At 44.2% G+C, this 20,814-nt stretch overlaps 1 protein-coding gene across 3 annotated transcripts; it reads right to left on the bottom strand.

Moving 5' to 3' along the window:
* Positions 1-858: 858 nt before the first annotated feature.
* Positions 859-20,798, bottom strand: LOC115178069 (zinc finger protein 91). Of its 3 annotated transcripts, none has more exons than XM_029739093.1 (18): positions 20,388-20,798; positions 19,456-20,007; positions 19,057-19,120; positions 15,905-16,146; positions 14,927-15,320; positions 11,174-11,492; positions 10,752-10,841; positions 10,552-10,647; positions 10,253-10,382; positions 9,855-10,038; positions 9,074-9,570; positions 6,061-6,339; positions 5,456-5,615; positions 2,840-2,998; positions 2,589-2,762; positions 1,967-2,333; positions 1,467-1,538; positions 859-1,381 (listed from the first exon to the last, which is right to left on the bottom strand). In XM_029739093.1, the coding sequence occupies exons 1-18, from the start codon at positions 20,394-20,396 to the stop codon at positions 1,135-1,137; spliced, it is 4,035 nt and encodes a 1,344-aa protein (XP_029594953.1). In that variant the 5' UTR covers positions 20,397-20,798; the 3' UTR covers positions 859-1,134. The 3 variants fall into 3 exon arrangements, with proteins under 3 accessions (XP_029594953.1, XP_029594956.1, XP_029594954.1); XM_029739096.1 differs by having other exon boundaries at positions 2,840-2,983; XM_029739094.1 differs by having other exon boundaries at positions 19,456-20,004.
* Between the last annotated feature and the right edge of the window lie 16 nt (positions 20,799-20,814).

Genomic DNA, 20,814 nt, shown 5'->3' with positions numbered 1-20,814 from the left:
AGTTCCAAATCGCCTCTGGAAGCAACGTCAGCACAATAAATGTTTGTCGGGAGCTTCATGAAATGGGTTTCCATGGCCGAGCAGCCGCACACAAGCCTTAGATCACCATGCTCAATACCAAGCGTCAGGCGGAGTGGTGTAAAGTTCACCACCATTGGACTCTGGTGCAGTGGAAACGCGTTCTCTAGAGTGATGAATCACGCTTCATCATCTGGCAGTCCGACGGATGAATCTAGGTTGGGCAGATGCCAGGAGTAAGGTACCTGCCCCAATGCATACTGTAGTGCCAACTGTAAAGTTTGGTGGAGAAGGAATAATGGTCTGGGGCTGTTTTTTATAGTTTGGGCTAGGCTCCTTAGTTCCAGTGAAGGGAAATCTTAACGCTACAGCATACAATGACATTCTAGACGATTCTGTGCTTCCAACTTTGTGGCAACAGTTTGGGGAAGGCCTTTTCCTGTTTCAGCATGACAATGCCCCCGTGCACAAAGTGAGGTCCATACAGAAATGGTTTGTTGAAATCAGTGTGGAAGAACTTGACTGGCCTGCACAGAGCCCTGACCTCAACCCCATCGAACACCTTTGGGATGAATTGGAACCAGGCCTAATCGCCCAACATCAGTGCCCGACCTCACTAATGCTCTTGTGGCCGAATGGAAGCAAGTCCCTGCAGCAATGTTCCAACATCTAGTGGAAAGCCTTCCCAGAAGAGTGTAGGCTGTTATTGCAGCAAACTTGGGACCGACTCCATATTAATGCCAATGATTTTGGAATGAGATGTTAGATGAGCAGGTGTCCACATACTTTTGGTCATGTAGTGTATATTTTAGATCAAACTCAATTTCTCAACACTAATAATTTTCGTCTCCGACTTTGCTGCCCTCATCTGGTGGAATTTAGAACTACAGTCCATTCTATTGGTTCTTTGTCTGCAGATCATCACCACAAAGGCTATCTGCATCCCAAATGACACCATATTTCCTATGTAGTGCTCTAGTTTTGATCAGGGGCTGGTATTTAGGGAATAGGGTACCATTTTGGACGCAGAAAATCCTATGGGGTTGGCTAGTCCTTGTTTTGGTCCATTCTATTCATTCAGTGTCTAGAGATGGTCAGCACAAAGAGGAATCTATCCTAATGTGAAAGGCTAGTCCTCGTTTTCCTCCACCCTGCTAGCATCAACTCCTTCTCCTCTTCATCACTGATACTAATAGAATCCTCTTCACTCTTCACCCCTGCAGCCAGGTTTTCCCCTGTCCCAGTCCCAGGGTTTGGTAGTGAGCTGCTGTGACTTTTCCTCTGATGGGCTCGGAGGTTCTGGGTTCGTACGTAGCTCTTCCCACACTCCTCACAGCTGTAGGGTCTCTCTCCAGTGTGGGTCCTGAATCAATCAAAACATCAATTCATGAATGAATCAGTGTATCACAATTGTATTTAACATCAGTTGTTGTCCCAAAGTGCTTTACCTGAAGTGAGCGACGAGGGCCGTAGCTTTGGAGAAGCTCCTCCAACAGACGGAACAGTCGTGTTTCTCCTCGCTGTAATAATAATAATAATAATTGCATTTTATGTGTAGACCACTTTTTATTACGCACAGAAATCACAAAGGGTACGTTTACACAGGCAGCCTAATTCTGATCTTTTGCCCAATTATTTGACAAACGAGCTGTGCCCGTATTCACAACACCTCTCAGAGTAGGAGTACTGATCTCGGATCAGTTTAGCCTTATAGATCATAATGAATAAGATTATATGGACAGATCCTAGATCAGCACTTCTTCTCTGAGAAGTTTTGTGGCCCAGATCTGATGTGCATCAGCAACAGCGGTAGAAATGTTTTTTAAAAAAGGGCTACAACCCATTTAGCCCCCAAATATGTGTATGACTAATACGACAAGATAGGCAGACTAAAAAGGAGCCAGCAAAGACTAAACAGCAGAACATCTAAACTTGACATAGAACCAACCTGTGTGTTCGCTCGTGTTCTCTCAGTCGCCCTATCTGGGTGTAGCTCCTCCCACACACAGAGCAGGAGTAAGGTTTTTCTCCGGTGTGCGTCAGCAGGTGTCTCTTCATAGCTCCTGAGTGAGCGAACCTCTTCCCACAGTCGGGGCAAGTGTAAGGTTTTTCTCTCGTGTGCACTTTCTGGTGGTCACGGAGGGCTGTTTTTTCACGGAACTGTTTCCCACACACGGAGCAAGGGTACGGCTTCTCTCCTGTGTGGATCTTCATGTGTTTTTGTAGAGCTGATAGCTTCTTACAGTCTCTTCCACATTCTGGGCAGCAGTGGGACTTCCTGGCTTCGCTGTCGGATCTGTGTTCGGAACTCTCTCCTGTCAAGTCAGATTTACAGTATTTGGGTTGTGTCCCAATTGGAACCCTATTCCCTCTAGTTCACTACTAGGGCCCATAGGGCTCTGGTCAAAAGTAGCACACTGCAAAGGGAATAGGGTGCCATTTGGAACACAACCTCAAAGTGAATTCTAAATGGTTCACAACAACATATCAATGAAAAGGAATCAAAGAATGTCATGTGGAATTCCATATTAGAACTCATCATTTAATAGGCACTCAGTGGAGACAACAACCTGAGTGTCTCTTCTGGTGTCGTCGTAGGTTAGAGATGTTGGCAAAGTCTTTCCCACATCTAAAGCAGTGGTGAGACTTGGTCTTTGTGTTGTTGTGATTCTCCTGGTGTTGTTCAGGTTCTCCTGATGCAGAGGGACTCTCCTCGCTGTCAGAAGGACGGCTGACACTCTGTCCTGTGTTGATGAAACAGTATGGGGTTAGATAATGAGTGAATCATCAAAATTCAAACTGTCCACGTTCCATCACTTACTGATACGATGACGATCCCAACCAATTTCTTCTCCGTCTGAATTGATCAGACCACCAATTTCCTCTTCTTCCATACCATAACCATCTTCTTCATCTTCATCTTGGTTCTCAAACTTTTCAGAAACTGACTTCCGGCCCTGCAATGCTGAAGATCCAGGACCTGATGATTCAGCCTATACATCAACAACCATCTAGTTCACTACAGTGGGGGGAAAAAGTATTTGATCCCCTGCTGATTTTGTACGTTTGCCCACTGATAAAGAAAGGATCAGTCTATAATTTTAATGGTAGGTTTATTTGAACAGTGAGAGACAGAATAACAACAAAAATATCCATAAAAACGCATGTCAAAAATTTTATAAATTGATTTGCATTTTAATGAGGGAAATAAGTATTTGACCCCCTCTCAATCAGAAAGATTTCTGGCTCCCAGGTGTCTTTTATACAGGTAACGAGCTGAGATTAGGAGCACACTCTTAAAGGGAGTGCTCCTAATCGCAGTTTGTTACCTGTATAAAAGACACCTGTCTACAGAAGCAATCAATCAAATTTCAAACTCTCCACCATGTCCAAGACCAAAGAGCTCTCCAAGGATGTCAGGGACAAGATTGTAGACCTACACAAGGCTGGAATGGGCTACAAGACCATCGCCAAGCAGCTTGGTGAGAAGGTGACAACATTTGGTGCGATTATTCGCAAATGGAAGAAACACAAAAGAACTGTCAATATCCCTCGGCCTGGGGCTCCATGCAAGATCTCACCTCGTGGGGTTGCAATGATCATGAGAACGGTGAGGAATCAGCCCAGAACTACACGGGAGGATCTTGTCAATGATCTCAAGGCAGCTGGGACCATAGTCCCCAAGAAAACAATTGGTAACACACTACGCCGTGAGGGACTGAAATCCTGCAGCGCCCGCAAGGTCCCCCTGTTCAAGAAAGCACATATACATGCCCGTCTGAAGTTTGCCAATGAACATCTGAATGACTCAGAGGACAACTGGTGAAAGTGTTATGGTCAGATGAGACCAAAATGGAGCTCTTTGGCATCAACTCAACTCGCCGTGTTTGGAGGAGGAGGAATGCTGCCTATGACCCCAAGAACACCATCTCCACCGTCAAACATGGAGGTGGAAACATTATGCTTTGGGGGGGGGGTTTTCTGCTAAGGGGACAGGACAACTTCACCGCATCAAAGGGACGATGGACGGGGCCATGTACCGTCAAATCTTGGGTGAGAACATCCTTCCCTCAGCCAGGGCATTGAAAATGGGTCGTGGATGGGTATTCCAGCATGACAATGACCCAAAACACACGGCCAAGGCAACAAAGGAGTGGCTCAAGAAGAAGCACATTAAGGTCCTGGAGTGGCCTAGCCAGTCTCCAGACCTTAATCCCATAGAAAATCTGTGGACGGAGCTGAAGGTTCGAGTTGCCAAACGTCAGCCTCGAAACCTTAATGAATTGGAGAAGATCTGCAAAGAGGAGTGGGACAAAATCCCTCCTGAGATGTGTACAAACCTGGTGGCCAACTACAAGAAACGTCTGACCTCTGTGATTGCCAACAAGGGATTTGCCACCAAGTACTAAGTCATGTTTTGCAGAGGGGTCAAATACTTATTTCCCTCATTAAAATGCAAATCATTTTATAACATTTTTGACATGCGTTTTTCTGGATTTTTTTGTTGTTGTTATTCTGTCTCTCACTGTTCAAATAAACCTACCATTAAAATTATAGACTGATCATTTCTTTGTAAGTGGGCAAACGTACAAAATCAGCAGGGGATCAAATACTTTTTTCCCCCCACTGTATGTAGGATTCAGCCTATACATCAACAACCATCTGGTTCACTATGTAGGATTCAGCCTATACATCAACAACCATCTGGTTCACTATGTAGGATTCAGCCTATACATCAACAACCATCTGGTTCACTATGTAGGATTCAGCCTATACATCAACAACCATCTGGTTCACTATGTAGGATTCAGCCTATACATCAACAACCATCTGGTTCACTATGTAGGATTCAGCCTATACATCAACAACCATCTGGTTCACTATGTAGGATTCAGCCTATACATCAACAACCATCTGGTTCACTATGTAGGATTCAGCCTATACATCAACAACCATCTGGTTCACTATGTAGGATTCAGCCTATACATCAACAACCATCTGGTTCACTATGTAGGATTCAGCCTATACATCAACAACCATCTGGTTCACTATGTAGGATTCAGCCTATACATCAACAACCATCTGGTTCACTATGTAGGATTCAGCCTATACATCAACAACCATCTGGTTCACTATGTAGGATTCAGCCTATACATCAACAACCATCTGGTTCACTATGTAGGATTCAGCCTATACATCAACAACCATCTGGTTCACTATGTAGGATTCAGCCTATACATCAACAACCATCTGGTTCACTATGTAGGATTCAGCCTATACATCAACAACCATCTGGTTCACTATGTAGGATTCAGCCTATACATCAACAACCATCTGGTTCACTATGTAGGATTCAGCCTATACATCAACAACCATCTGGTGCCATTGTTCTTCTCTAATTCTGTTTGTTTTTTGTCACCAATAATCTTTTACTTACTGAGGTAATCCCAATTAACTTCTTCTCCTTCGGAATTTATCAAACCACCAACTTCCTCCTCCTCTTCTTTACTATCGATATATAAGGTAGATGTTTGACTGCAGCCTTCACAGTGGCCTTGGTCAGGACCCAGAGAGCTTTTATCTTTGACGACGGTTCCCTAAATGGCAGAGGAGTCACACAGTACGCTAAGTTAAGAGACTGTTTAGTTCAAATAAAATTATTCCATCCTACTCTGATGAAATACGTGTATGCAATAAGGCACGAGGGGGTATAGCCGCGGTATATTGGCCATATACCACAAACCTCCAAGGTGCCTTATTGCTATTATAAACTGGTTACCAACGTAATTAGAGACAAAAAATGTAATGTTTTGTCATACCCGTGGTATACGGTCTGATATACCACTGCTGTCAGCCAATCAGCATTCAGGGCTCGAACCACCCAGTTTATAAAATGCTTTATCCTCTGGCATCTCTTTGTACTTTTAAACTGTACAAATGTTGAAGCCAAAAATCAATCACAATCAATAAATGAATCCTGTTAGTGACGTCCTATTCCCCCATCTGGTTTGGATAGTACACAGGTATAGTCTGATGATTTACCTGAGCATCCCCACCAGCGGTCTGACATCCTCCAGTAACAGGAGCAGACCCCTCTCCAGTGTGGGACGACCTCAGGAGCCGACCCCTCTTCACAGTAACAGCAACAGACCCCTCTCCAGTGTGGGACGACCTCAGGAGCCGACCCATCTTCATGTTAGCAGACCCATTATCTCCAGTGTGGGACTGTCTGTGTTTCCTCAGGTTTGCTGTTGAGTTGAAGCTCTCCCCACAGACAGAGCACTGGTAAGGTCTCTCCCCAGTGTGCATCCTGCGATGGACCTGTCAAGACAGAATTGAATTAAACCGCATATTAGACGGGTCACAACTCACTTTACATCATTAAAGGGATAGAAAAAAATGTAGGGAAAAGGGAATGTGGAGATAACTAGTGAACTATGTCGGTTGACATAATCCGCCTCTACCCTCTGTTCTATTGGCGAACGTGAAATCACTGGAGAACAAACTGGATGAGCTCCATTTCGGACTATCATATCAACAGGACCTGAAGAACTGGAATATTCTATGTTTCTCGGAGTCGTGGCTGAACAAAAGATATGGATTACATACATCTAGCTGGTTTTTCTATGCATCGGCAGGACAGAACGGCAGCGTCAGGTAAGCTCAAAGGGGGAGGTGTGTGTCTCTTAACAACAGCTGGTTGCTCGATCTCTAAAATTAAGGTTCTGCTCGCCTGAGTTAGAATACCTAATGATAAGCTGTAGACCACACTATTTACCAATATAGGACCATAAACAAGAAAATTAAAATGCTCATCCATAGGCGGCGCTCCTAGTGGCCGGTGATTTTAAATGCAGGGAAACTAAAATCTGTTTTACCTCATTTTTACCATCTTTACTCCACACACAGAAACTCATACAAATATCTCCCTTGCCCTCCATTTGGCAAATCTGACCATAACTCTATCCTCCTGATTCCTGCTTACGAGCAAAAACTCAAACAGGAAGTACCAGTGACTCGCTCAATACAGAAGTGGTCCGATGAAGCGGATGCTAAGCTACAGGACTGTTTCACTAGAACAGACTGGAATATGTTCAGGGATTCATCCGGTGGCATTGAGGAGTTTACCACATCAGTCAACGGCTTCATTAATAAGTGCATCGACGACATCGTCCCCACAGTGACGGTACGTAGATATCCCAACCAGAAGCCTTGGATTACAGGCAACATCTGCACTGAGCTAAAGGCTAGAGCTGTCGCTTTCAAGGAGCGGGACTCTAATCCAGAAGCTTATAAGAAATTTTGCTACGCCCTCCGATGAACCATCAAAAAGGCAAAGCATCAATACAGGATCGAATCCTCATACATTGGCTCTGACACACGTCGGATGTGGCAGGGCTTGCAAACTATCACAGATTACAAAGGGAAACCTAGCCGAGAGCTGCCCAGTGACGCGAGCCTACCAGACGAGCTAAATGCTTTCTATGCTCACTTCAAGGCAAGCAACAGTGAACCTTGCATGAGAGCACCGGCTGTTCCGGACGACTCTGTGATCACACTCTCTGTGTGAGTAAGACCATTAAATAGGTTAACATTCACTATGGCCACAGGGCCAGACAGATTACCAGGATGCATACTCAGAGCATGCGCTGACCAGCTGGCAAATGTCTTCACTTACATTTTCAATCTCTCCCTGAGCCAGTCTGTAATATCTACATGTTTCAAGCAGACCACCATAGTCCCTGTTCCCAAGAAGGCCAAGGTAACCTGTCTAAATGACTATCGCCCGTAACACACTTCTGTAGTCGTGAAATACTTTGAAAGGCTGGTCATGGCTCACATCAACACCATCATCATCCCAGACACCCTGGACCCACTCCAATTCGCATTACCGCCCCAACAGATCCACAGATGATGCAATCTCTATTGCACACCACACTGTCTTTTCCCATCTGAACAAGAGGAACACCTATGTAAGAATGCTGTTGATTGACTACAGCTCAACACCATAGTGCCCTCCAAACTCATCACTAAGCAATGGACCCTAGGATTGAACACCTTCTGCAACTGGATCCTGGACTTCCTGAAGGGCCGGCCCCAGGTGATGAGGGTAGGCAACAACACATCTGCCACGCTGACCCTCAACACGGGGGCCCCTCAGGGGTGTGTGCTCAGTCCCCTCCTGTATTCCCTGTTCACCCACGACTGCTTGGCCGTGCACGACTCCAACACCATCATTAAGTTTGCTGACAACACGACGGTGGTAGGCCTGATCACCGACGACAATGAGGCAGCCTATAGGGAAGAGGTCAGAGCACTCCCCCATTCACAATCGATGGGGCTGGAGTGGAGCAGGTTGAGAGCTTCAAGTTCCTTGGTGTCCACATCACTAAGGCTCTATCATGGTCCAAACACAGAACACAGTCGTGAAGAGGACACGACAACGCCTCTTCCCCCTCAGGAGGCTGAGAAGATTTGGAATGGGTCCTCAGATCCTCAAAAAGTTTTACAGCTGCACCATTGAGAGTATCCTGACTGGTTGCATCACTGCCTGGTATGGCAACTGCTTGGCATCTGACTGCAAGGCACCACAGAGGGTAGCGTGTACAGCCCAGTACTTCACTGGCTACAAGCTCCCAGCCATCCAGGACCTCTATACCAGGCGGAAAGCCCTAAACATTGTCAAAGACTCAAGTTATAGACTGCTCTCTGTGCTAATGCACGGCAAGCGGTACCTACGCACCAAGTCCGGAACCAACAGGACCATAAACAGCTTCTACCCCCAAGCCATAAGACTAACAAATAGTTTGTTACTCTTTATTATCTGTCACTTTATTCCTAGTTATATGTACATATCTACCTCAATTACCTCGTAACCCTGCACATGGACTCGGTACTGGCCAATTTATCGTTAGTCATTGTCTATATAGCCAAGTTATCGTTACTCATCGTGTATATAGTCTACACCTGTTGTTTACAAAGCATGTGACAAATAAAATTACATTTGAGTGATAAAAAACAATATAGGGAAGTGTGGTAATAATGGCTAAAAGACCTTGAGGGAGGACGCGTAGGAGAACCTCATCCCACAGACATCGCAAGATTGAGGTTTCTCTCCTGTATGTGTCCGCTGGTGGTCCTTCAGACGCTCAAATCGAGGGAAACTCCGTCCACACACGGAGCAGGAGTAAGGTTTTTCTCCAGTGTGTACCTTCTGGTGTTTTAACAGATTCCCTCGTTGGATGAACCTCTTCCCACAGACAGAGCAGTGATAAGGTTTCTCCCCTGTGTGCGTCAGAAGGTGTCTCTGTAGGGTGATACCCCCTGTGGAGAAACCTCTACCGCACACGGAGCAGCGGAAGGGTTTCTCTCCACTGTGTGTACGGAGATGTGCAACTAGCTTCGATGGTTTAGGGAACTCCTTTCCACACACCGAGCAGAGGTGAGGCTTCTTGGTTCTGCATCGTTTCTCCTGGATTTGTTGGTGTTGTTCAGGTTCTGCTGATGTAGAGGGAATCTCACCGCTAACAAAGACTGGGACAGGGCTTTTTCCTGTGTGGAAAAATGAAGAGGTTAAACAGTGGATCTGCCAAATTACATCCTATTCCCGACATAGAGCCCTATGGGCAAAAGTGTAGAGCAGGTTAAACAAATACTTAGCCGTTATGCTAACACTAGCTGACCGACTAACACAGAGGTTGCGTCCCAAATAGCACCCTATTCCCTAAAGGGCTCTGGTCAAAAGTAGTGCTATGTAGGGAATTGGGTGCCATTTTTGGGATGCATCCTTCAACAATGAAGAGCTCAATCAAAATCGTCATCATTCTGCCTCTTACTAGAAAGAGAAACGTGACCAACTTCCTCTCCGTCGGAATTGATCAAACCACCAACTTCCTCATCCTCTTCTTCTCTCGCCTCCTTCCCCTCCTCTTCTTTCTCCAGTTCTTCAACTATAATTTTCAGTCCCAGAGTTTCACCCAGGGACTCTTTGGGTTTGGGGCTCGATCGGTCACCAGGGTCCTAGAATGGAAATGTAATTAAATATTATTTTAAAAAAACAAGATAGGAATAACAAAGCTTTTGGCCCTAACTACCTATGAAGGTTCCCTAGATGACAAAATATTGACGTCTCCTCTTGAAACACTTGAAGCACTGTCAGTCATAATTTAAATGGAACCCTATTCCCAAGGCCCAGGCTATTGCGATTTGGGACGTGGCTATAATTGTCTCCCACCTTGCTGCGGTCTCGCTCCACCTGTCCACCATCTCCTGTGTGAGTCTGCTGGTGTTCTCTCAGGAGACCAGGCCGTGAGAAGCTCTTCCCACACACAGAGCAGGGGAATGGTTTCTCTCCTGTGTGAGACCTAAATCAAATCAAACTTTATTTAAAGTGTATTTAAAATCAACACTTAACAATGAAATATAGGAGATCACAAAAACAACAGAAGGCAATAAAAGTGATTAATAAAGGAACATCAAATAAAAGAGATGACAAAAATAATAGTGAAGTCATCGAATCAAGTCCATACTAACCTCTGGTGATCCCTGAGTCCTGAGGGTGTGAAGAAGCGCTTCCCACACACAGAGCAGCAGTGAAGTCTCTCTGCAGTGTGCTTCAGCTGGTGGGCCCTAAGATAAGATAAAAATAGATTAAAAAAACAACAAAAAACACTTGACTACTTGAAATGACCCTGTAAACCTTATAATTGATAAATAAAAAGCATAGTTTACACCTCAGGTTTCTCTGCTGGGTGTAGCTTCTCCCACACTCGGAGCAGCGGTACGGTCTCTCTCCCGTGTGCAACAGTTGGTGTCTCTTCAGGCTGATCAGTTATAAGTTAGTTATATGTAGTTCAAGTTTTATTACACGCACATAGCAGCCAGTCAAAACAAACCAATGAACTCCATGAGCATGCAAATGGCATATGCCAAACTAAATACATATATATACTTAAAAAGGACGGACAAGGGTCGTATTCACTAGGAACCAAAAGGATGCACACGGCCGTAACAGAGAAGGGATGACCTGTAGTTGTTCAATAAGAAGCGCTTGTTTTTGTTTTCCTTTGCAAAACATTTTTGCTATGGTGTGCACTAGAATCTAGGTGTGCACTAATTAATACGGCACTGGTCTACACTGATAACAACAACACACCTGATCATCTGGGAGAAGGTGTTCCCACAGTCGGGGCAGGAGTAAGGTTTCTCTCCGGTGTGGACGATCTGGTGGAGCGTCAGGCTCCCCTTCTGGGCGAAGCTCTTCCCACACACAAGGCAGGAGTAAGGCTTCTCTCCAGTGTGGATTCTCATATGGACTTGAAGCTTGTAGGCAATGGGAAACTCCTTTCCACACACAGGGCAGAGGTGGGCTCTTCTGTGACAGCTGTGATGTTGTTTATGTTGTTGTTTATGCTCTATGGCTGCAGGGAGACTCTCCTCAGTAGTCTCAGAGTGGTGGTTGTTAGAACTGTCTCCTGTGTGGATGAGGACAATAGTTTGGGTTAAATATACTAAACCATAACTAACGAACTTAACATGAGAACTGAAGGTCAAAGGGTAATGAGTCATTTAAAAAAAAGCTACAATCTGCAGTTGCTACATCCATTTTTGGACTTAAAATTAAAAAAGGAACTCTATGGGCATTTTTGACCTCAACATTGTTGTCCAGATCACGTTATGAACCTGTAGGACTGTAGATCAAAAGCTAGGTATTCTTTTTGTGTATCCGGATTTTACCATCAGTGGCATATTTGGGGCTAATCAGGGAGGAGCGAGGTTGACCAATCTCTACTTGCCTCGCCCCCTCGAATGCGGGGAAAATGTGTACGTTCCTAGTTAAACAGCCTTGAGGCTGTAATCCTGAAGATCAACTGGAGAAGACATCCTAAACCAGCGGGGCCAAGAAGACATAACAGCAGAGTAAGTGTTTTGCGCCAGCTAATCTTTTTATATTGAAAAACTGACATATAACGTTAGAGCTGTTGTGAATCGTTAGTTCTGCTATCGTTACTTAACTTAGAGATCTGCCTAGTTTCTTTACATCTAGAGCTAGCGCATTGACATAGCCTAGCTGGTAACATAGAGAAAAGTGGTAGCATTGACATAGCCTAGCTGGTAATGAAGAGAAAAGTGGTAGCATTGACATAGCCTAGCTGGTAACGTAGAGAAAAGTGGTAGCATTGACATAGAATGCTTTTCTCTACGTTACCTGCAAGGCTAACACTGACTTGAAAATTGCCATATTTGGCTGCTGGGTGTGCTCCCACAATAATATCGAAAAATAGCTGTATTTACTAGTCTCGTATAGCATTCAATAGGCTACAAGCGTGCTATGGTAATCTCCCGATTACCATAGGTAGACTTAGATCACGTTACCTTGGTATCGGCTTCATCTATCAGCTGGGTTTACTAATGTTAGAGAACACACCATCCTAACAACAAATCTGATTAGTCTTTTATTTATTTTTTCCCCCTTTCAGAAAATACCGCCTGCCTCCACAGCCTACTGTTTCTTCCTGGAGTGGATACTTCAAGGAGAAAGACTTGGGGAAAAACAAGAGTGGTTTCACCTGCCATGGTGGTTGGGCGCATTCTCCTGATGGTCAGTACACTATAGAGGCTTCATCCAGGTTGATGAGGAATATCTATCTCCTGATGGTCAGTACACTATAGAGGCTTCATCCAGGTTGATGAGGAATATCTATCTCCTGATGGTCACTACAGAGGCTTTATCCAGGTTGATGATCCTCTGGATGAACTGTAATAATGTGCAGTCATTTTTTAAAATGGTATCTGAGTTGTTTCAAAACATATTAGCTTCTTTTGGCTCAAATCCCATTAACGGGATCGATTTGACAACATCCAGTGAAATTGCAGGGCGCCAAATTCAAACAACAGAAATCTCATAATTAAAATTCCTCAAACATACAAGTATTATACACCATTTTAAAGATAAACTTCTTGTTAATCCAACCACAGTGTCCAATTTCAAAAAGGCTTTACGGCGAAAGCATACCATGCGATTATGTTAGGTCATTGCCTAGTCACAAAAAAGGATGTTTAGGATGTTTTTATCATAGATCTTCAATAATATTCCAACCGGACAATTCCGTTGTCATTAGAAAGGAAAGGAAACGACCGTCGCGCTCACGGCCACGCGCAAGACTAAAGGCTTTCAGCCTGACCGATTGTTGAAACAGCTCTTATTCGCTCCCCTTTCACAAGAGAAGTCTGAAACAACTTTCTAAAGACTGTTGACATCTACTGGAAGCCTTAGGAAGTGCAATCTGACCCCATTTACACTGGATATTGGATAGGCAATCACTTAAAAACTACAAACCTCAGATTTCCCACTTCCTGGTTGGATTTTTCTCAGGGTTTTGACTGCCATATGAGTTATGTTATACTCACAGACATTATTTTAACAGTTTTGGAAACTTTAGAGTGTTTTCTATCCAAATCTACTAATTATATGCATATTATAGCTTCTGGGCCTGAGTAACAGGCAGTTTACTTTGGGCACGCTTTTCATCCGGACGTGAAAATACTGCCCCCTTGCATAAGAGGTTAATGTAATACTAAAGTAGAATGGGGTAAGACCAAGGGTTTATATTCACTCACTGCACCAGCTGTTTTTTACATAAATGCATAGGCCCCCGCCCCGTGTTTTACCAGAGGCTACTGTTGTCTTGCCGATAGTGTATAACTCGCCAGCTGTATGTTCTTAACGTCTTCGTTCAGCCACGACTCAGTGAAACTGAACGTTAGCTAGCAGAACAGAAAGCAAGGGCATATTAGCCATTCGTCGCCTGATCCTCGCAAGTCACCCTGATCTTTTGCCTCAAAATCTCTGTCGGGTGTCTGCAGTATATCCCTCGCGTCCGACTCATTGAATAAGTACTCCTCGTCCAATTTGAGATGAATAATCCCAGTTCTGATGTCCAGAAGCTCTTTTCGGTCATAAGAGATGGTGGCAGCAACAGTATGTACAAAACAAGTTACGAACAACGCGAAAAAACAAACAAAATAACATGATTGGTTGAGAGCCGTTAAGATGGCAGTCCTACCCTCCGACGCCATTATTCTCCTGGTTCCAAAAAATAAATACAAATAAGGAGGGGACTTGGGTTTGTATCTTCCCGGTATCCAATAAGGAGGGGACTTGGGTTTCTATCTTCCCGGTATCCAATAAGGAGGGGACTTGGGTTTGTATCTTCCCGGAATCCAATAAGGAGGGGACTTGGGTTTGTATCTTCCTGATATACAATAAGGAGGGGTCATGCAGTGAGTGGAGCAACTCAAATAGAACCAAGTTCTATTTTAGCGCTTGGCTACACAGACGCTAGTTCATGTGCGCGAGTGGTGTGGGTGAAATGATTGAATGACATGTACTGTATGTGTGCACTTATTTTTGCAACGTGGCCGGAGAGGTTTGCCTGTAACAACTTGCTGTGGAGTTGTGGAGGCAAGCTGTGGAACGTTCCTTTAATGATATATACTCATTGATTCTTGTAGAATATGACTTATAAATATTTAATGAGTTTAGTTCAACTGTCGTACCACATCAGAACCCAAAATATAAAATAGTTTTGCTGCAATGTTTTTAATCAAACACTGTGTAGACTTAAAACTATACGTTTTGATATCATAGATGGTCAGTCCTTGCATTCATAGCTCAGTCTATGCATTTGAGAGTAGTTACATTTCTCCAGGCCCGTACCTCAGCTTTTTACCAAAACAGAGGCGGGGTCCCCGCTTTGTTATTGTTTTAAATAAGGACTCTAGCTTTAATGATTTATATTTTATAGGAGAAGCCCTCCTTACTTCGTTTTATTAGTAATTGGTGTGTAACTAAACCGGTCTGACACAATAAGGCGTGACTATGACTTGTGACAGAACATGTACTCACCAAAAGCAGGATCCTCCTCCTCCTTCACTATGACCTTCAGTCCTGGTACACCAGCTTCAGCTTGACCCAGGCTCTCTCCAACATGTGACAGCTGGAGTCCACCACTATGGGGCAGCGTGACGGTCTCTTCCGCATGCGCCTGCTTCCTGTGTCTCCTCAGACTGGAGGCAGTGAAGAAGTCCTTGTGACAGTAGGGGCAACGGTAACCTTTTACCCCGGTGTGTGTCCTCTGGTGTGCCCTTAGGAACCCCGGCTGGGTGAAAGTCTTCCTGCACTCGGAGCAGCTGTACGGTCTCTCCTCAGAGAAGCTCTGCTGGTGTCTCTTCAGGTCTCCCAGGGAGAGGAACCTCTTACCACAGTCGGGGCATGGATGTGGTCTCTCCTTGATGTGTACCTACACCCAGGACCACATTGAAAATAAGTGTATTTAAAAGGAATGTTTTTTTGATAAGCTATCAGAGTTTTTGCTTTGGACAAAAAGTGCTCAATCTTGAAAACTTGACTTCTGACGCACAACTTTTTTTTTGGGGGGGGGGGGGGGTTGTAGTACCATTGGCTAATGAATGAAAATACCAAAAATATATTGTTTGACTAAAGTGATCCTTTAGTCAAACCTGGAATCCGTATTTGGTGAAACTGCTGTTTGGAATATTACAATAATAAAGAAGTTACTGAAAACGATGAACACTTTACTTTTCCCTCTGACATCATTGCATGCACGCTAGAACACCATATTTTTTGGACCATCAACAACATTAGCGCCTGGGTGAACAGTGGCACTGTTTCCCCCCTTTACAGATTTCAGATTTAACACTTTCATTGTCCTCTAGGATTTATTTATTTATTATATATATATATATATATATATATATATATATATATATATATATATATATATATATATATATATTTATTTATTTATTTATATATATAGTGCACAGCTTTTGACCAGAGTCCAAATCAATCAACTCAACCTACCCTCTGGTGTGACTCCATGTACCCCCGGGCTGAGAAGCGTTGACCACAGTCTGGACAGGAGAAGGGCTTCTCTCCCCTGTGGGTGGTCAGGTGGACACGCAGCTTGTAGAAGGTAGGGAACTGCTCTCCGCACTTCTGACAGGTGTTGGTGTGGGACGTGTTGTTGTGGTTCTGCCGGTGTCGGACAGGTAGTCCTACCGGTGTAGAGGGGACGGAGCTGGGAGGAGGAGCAGGACTGTCTCCTGTGGGAATGAGATAGGATTGGTTAGATCAGAACCATGTGTTTACAGAGCTGGGAGGAGGAGCAGGACTGTCTCCTGTGGGAATGAGATGGTTCTGGTCTAACCAATCCTATGTGTTTAGACAGCTGGGAGGAGGAGCAGGACTGTCTCCTGTGGGAATGAGATAGGATTGGTTAGACCAGAACCATGTGTTTAGACAGCTGGGTGATTAAGGCTTCGGCATTATGAAGCATTTACATTACACTACAACATTCTATGGGGCCATGTTAGCACACCATTAACATAACATGGGAAACATCTAAATCATTCTATGTCACTCTATGTATAGAATTAGAACAATATTACAATTTCAAAGCTGGTCCAACGCTCTAAATACATGTCTCTGGATTAGACCAGTGGCCACCAGACCTGGGTTCAAATACTATCTGAAATCTTTCAGATACTGTTAGCGTTTGCTCTAGCTTGCCAGGAGTACCAGATGGGCGGGGTTTGCGGTTTTTGAGGCTACTCTTATTGGTTCCATTGCGCAAGACAAGCCCAATTAATCCCAGATAAAGTATTTGGAATGACTTCAAATACACTAAACAAAAATATAAATGCAACATGTAAAATTTTGGTTCCAACTTTTCCCATAAAAAGCTTATTTCTCTAACATTTTGTGCAGAAATGTGTTTACATCCTGTTAGTGAGCATTTCTCCTTTGCCAAGATAATCCATCCACCTGACAGGTGTGGCATATCAAGAAGCTGATTAAACAGCATGATCATTACACAGGTGTACCTTGTGCTGGGGACAAAAGGCCACTCAAATGTGCAGTTTTGTCACACAACACAATGCCACAGATGTCTCAAGTTTTGAAGGAGTGTGAAATTGGCATGCTGACTGCAGGAATGTCCACCAGATCTGTTGCCAGAGAATTTAATGTAACATTTTTGAGAATTTGGCAGTACGTCCAACCGGCCTTACAACCGCAGACCACGTGTAACCATGCCAGCCCAGGACCTCCACATCCGGCTTCTTCACCAGCTACCCGGACAGCTGATGAAACTGTGGGTTTTGCACAACCAAAGAATTTCTGCATAAACTGTCAGAAACCGTCTCAGGGAAGCTCATTTGCGTGCTCGTTGTCCTCACCAGGGTCTTGAACTGACTGCAGTTCGGAGTCGAAACCGACTTCAGTGGGTAAATGCTCAGCTTCGATGGCAAAAGAGTTCCTCTGTCCAGTGTCTATTCTTTTGCCCATCTTAATCTTTTCTTTTTATTGGCCAGTCTGAGATATGGCTTTTTCTTTGCAACTCTGCCTAGAAGGCCAGCATCCCGGAGTCGCTTCTTCACTGCTGACGTTGAGACTGGTGTTTTGGGGGTACTATTTAATGAAGCTGCCAGTTGAGGACTTGTGAGGCGTCTGTTTCTCCAAACTAGACACTCTAATGTACTTGTCCTCATGCTCAGTTGTGCACCGGGGCCTCCCACTCCTCTTTCTATTCTGGTTAGAGCCAGTTTGCGCTGTTCTGTGACGGGAGTAGTACACAGCGTTGTACAAGATCTTCAGTTTCTTGGCAATTTCTCGCATGGAAAAGCCTTCATTTCTCAGAACAAGAATAGACTGATGAGTTTCAGAAGAAAATGCTTTGTTTCTGGCCATTTTGAGCCTGTAATCGAACCCACAAATGCTGATTCTCCAGATACTCAACTAGTCTAAAGAACGCCAGTTTTATTGCTTCTTTAATCAGACAACAGTTTTCAGCTGTACTAACATAATTGCAAAAGGGTTTTCTAATGATCAATTAGCCTTTTAAAATGATAAACTTGGATTAGCTAACACAACATGACATTGGAACACAGGAGTGATGGTTGCTGATAACGGGCCTCTGTACGCCTATGTAGATATTCCATAAAAAATCTGCCGTTTCCAGCAACAATAGTCATTTACAACATTAACATTGTCTACACTGTATTTCTGATCAATCTGATGCTATTTTAAATGGACCAACAACAAAAAAATAGCTTTTCTTTAAAAAAACAAGGACATTTCTAAGTGACCCCAAACTTTTGAACGGTCGTGTACATTAAACATTATTCAGGATAAAAACACAATGAAACAAAACAAAGTCTGGAGGCATATTTACACTGATTATACAAAACATTAGAAACACCTTCCTAATATTAAGTTGCACCTCCCCTTTTGCTCTCAGAACAGCCTCAGTTCGTCGGGGCATGGACTCCACAAGGTGTCGAAAGTGTTCCACAGTACTGCTGGCCCATGTTGACTCCAATGCTTCCCACAGTTGTGTCAAGTTGGCTGGATGTCCTTTGGGTGGTGGACCATTCTTAATACACATAGGAAACTGTTGAGCTTGAAAAACCCAGCAGCATCGCAGTTCTTGACACAAACCGGTGCGTCTGGCTCCTACTACCATACCCTGTTCAAAGGCACTTAAATATATTTGCCCATTCACCCTCTGAATGGCACAAATATACAATCCATGTCTCAATTGTCTCAAGGCTTGAAAATCCTTCTTTAACCTGTCTCCTCCCCTTCCTCTATACTGATTGAAGTGGATTTAACAGGTGACATTAATAAGGGATCATAGCTTTCACCTGGTCAGTCTATGTTTATTTTTTACATTTTATTTAACTAGGCATGTCAGTTAAAAACAAATTCTTATTTACAATGACGGACTACCAAAAGGCCTCCTGTGGGGACGGGGGCTGGGATTTAATAAATAAATAAATAAATAAATAAATATCATGGAAAGAGCTGGTGTTCTTAATGTTTTGTACACTCACTGTATATTGTGGTCCTCAAAGGGCCAGCAACTCACTTGAACATGATTTGCAATTGAAGATGTGTGTTCGTTTGTTTGTTTGCACAGTAGCAACATGTGTTCATTAACCACCCATCAGTACCTTCAGCCAGAAGAACATCCTCTTGCTCTGGCAGCACATCCACTACAGCCTGAAGTTTACAATTCTAAAATGAAGCAACAATGAAAAGATAAAAACGGTTAAAACATACCAGTTGAAAAGTTATTGTACAGCTAGTTGTCTAGGGTCGCGTCTCAAATAGCACCCTATTCCCTATATTCTGCACTACTTTTTTACCAGGCACCAGGACCAATCTCTATTCCCTAAATAGTACACTACCTTTGACCAGGGCCCATAGGGCTGAGTAACTGATTATAGCCAGCTCCTGTCAAAAGTAGTGCACTATTTAGGGAATAGGGATGGCCCCTGGTGCCTGGTCAAAAGTAGTACACATATAAGGAGTAGGCGGCCAATTGAGACACAGCCCTAGTTCTCCCCCACCTTGTTACTAGTATCGTCCTGCTGGACAAGCAGCACATCTCCAGCAGCTCTTAGTCTAGTCGACCTCTCAGCGTGACCCCTTCCGTGTCTCAACAAGGCTCCTGATTGGTAGAAGCTCTTCCCACAGTCAGGTTCAAGGCAGCGGTAGGGCTTCTCCCCCGTGTGGCTCCTCTGGTGTATCCTAAAGGAGGACTGCTGAGAGAAGTTCTTCCCACACACGGTGCAGTGGAACGGCTTCTCTCCCGTGTGGGTCTTCACGTGTCGGTCCCGGGACTGTTTTGTAGTGAAGAGTCGTCCACACACAGAGCAGGGGAAAGACTTGTTAGTGGATGATGTCGTGTTGTAGAGGTTGTTCTGTTGTACTACAGGGACATCAGACTCACACCACACTCCTCTCTCTTCCGCTGAAACCTTTGAGGCCAGTGTTTCATAATCGTGGTTTTCCAACACCATCTTCTGCTGGCTGAACAGTGAGCTCTGGTCACCATGGTTACAGTCAGCTCCAGCGTTGTGGCGAAGAGGAGACAGGCTGGCCGCTTGGTCTGCAGACTCCTGAAGCAGAAAACAGCACAGGCTAGGCTACATCCTTACAGGTAAACAATTGAAACAAATTCAGCACTTAGTTCAGTCTACTCCGCTGGACCCTGAGTTAGGAACATCGCTACACTGCTGTGCTGTATTGTCTCCTGACGGATACTAAAGTAAAGATTCCTCAAATCAAGAAGTTGTTGCTGCTTTCTTTCATATTGCGAAACAACACAGTTAACGCTAGACACGTGATTAGCTAAAAACTACATTGTTATTACACCAACAATTCAACTGACAGCAGATACTAGTAGGCATCGGCGACAAGCTAGCAAGCTAGGTACATGAAATCTTTACACTCATATCTTGAAAGAAAGCGGTTCCTCCCCCCACAAGTTTCCTCTTACCTCGTCCATGCTGTGTTGTTAAGATGGTCCACCGGGCAGGAATATCACAGGATCACTGAGATGACACACGGATCATCAGCAGGTCGAGAAAGTTGTCATGTCACACAGGACAGGGCCATGGCTAACGGTAGCTAAACCTGTTAACTAAACCTGTTAACCTGTTAGGCTTACGATGTTGCCCAGTACCTAATATTACGGTGCTCTCCAAAAGTCGCCGTTCAACGACGTCCTGTGGCCGATGGACGTAAGACAAAAGCGAAGTTCATAGCTGAATAGTTGTATTAGCAAATGCAAAAATGGGAAGATAAGAAGCTACCATCGGCTAACTATAAACTTGCTAGCTTAACAGTAAAAAGACAGAAGTAAAAGATACTAGCTAAATCACAAGCGGTAGTTGATTACTCTCGTCTATCACGTCTGACGACAC

This window comes from Salmo trutta, chromosome 38 (assembly GCF_901001165.1).
Source record: "Salmo trutta chromosome 38, fSalTru1.1, whole genome shotgun sequence".
NCBI classification, from domain to species: domain Eukaryota; kingdom Metazoa; phylum Chordata; class Actinopteri; order Salmoniformes; family Salmonidae; genus Salmo; species Salmo trutta.
The sequence above is the reverse complement of the archived record's forward strand: the minus strand, read 5'-3'. Positions and strand labels throughout refer to the sequence as shown.

Bases quoted from the DNA above. Each gene is read 5' to 3' on its own strand.
- LOC115178069 (XM_029739093.1), bottom strand. The intron at 9,571-9,854 runs GTAAGAGGCAGA...TTTTCCACACAG, and splicing joins TGGTCACGTTTCTCTTTCTA to GAAAAAGCCCTGTCCCAGTC. The intron at 2,999-5,455 runs GTAAGTAAAAGA...CTGAATCATCAG, and splicing joins AGTTAATTGGGATTACCTCA to GTCCTGGATCTTCAGCATTG.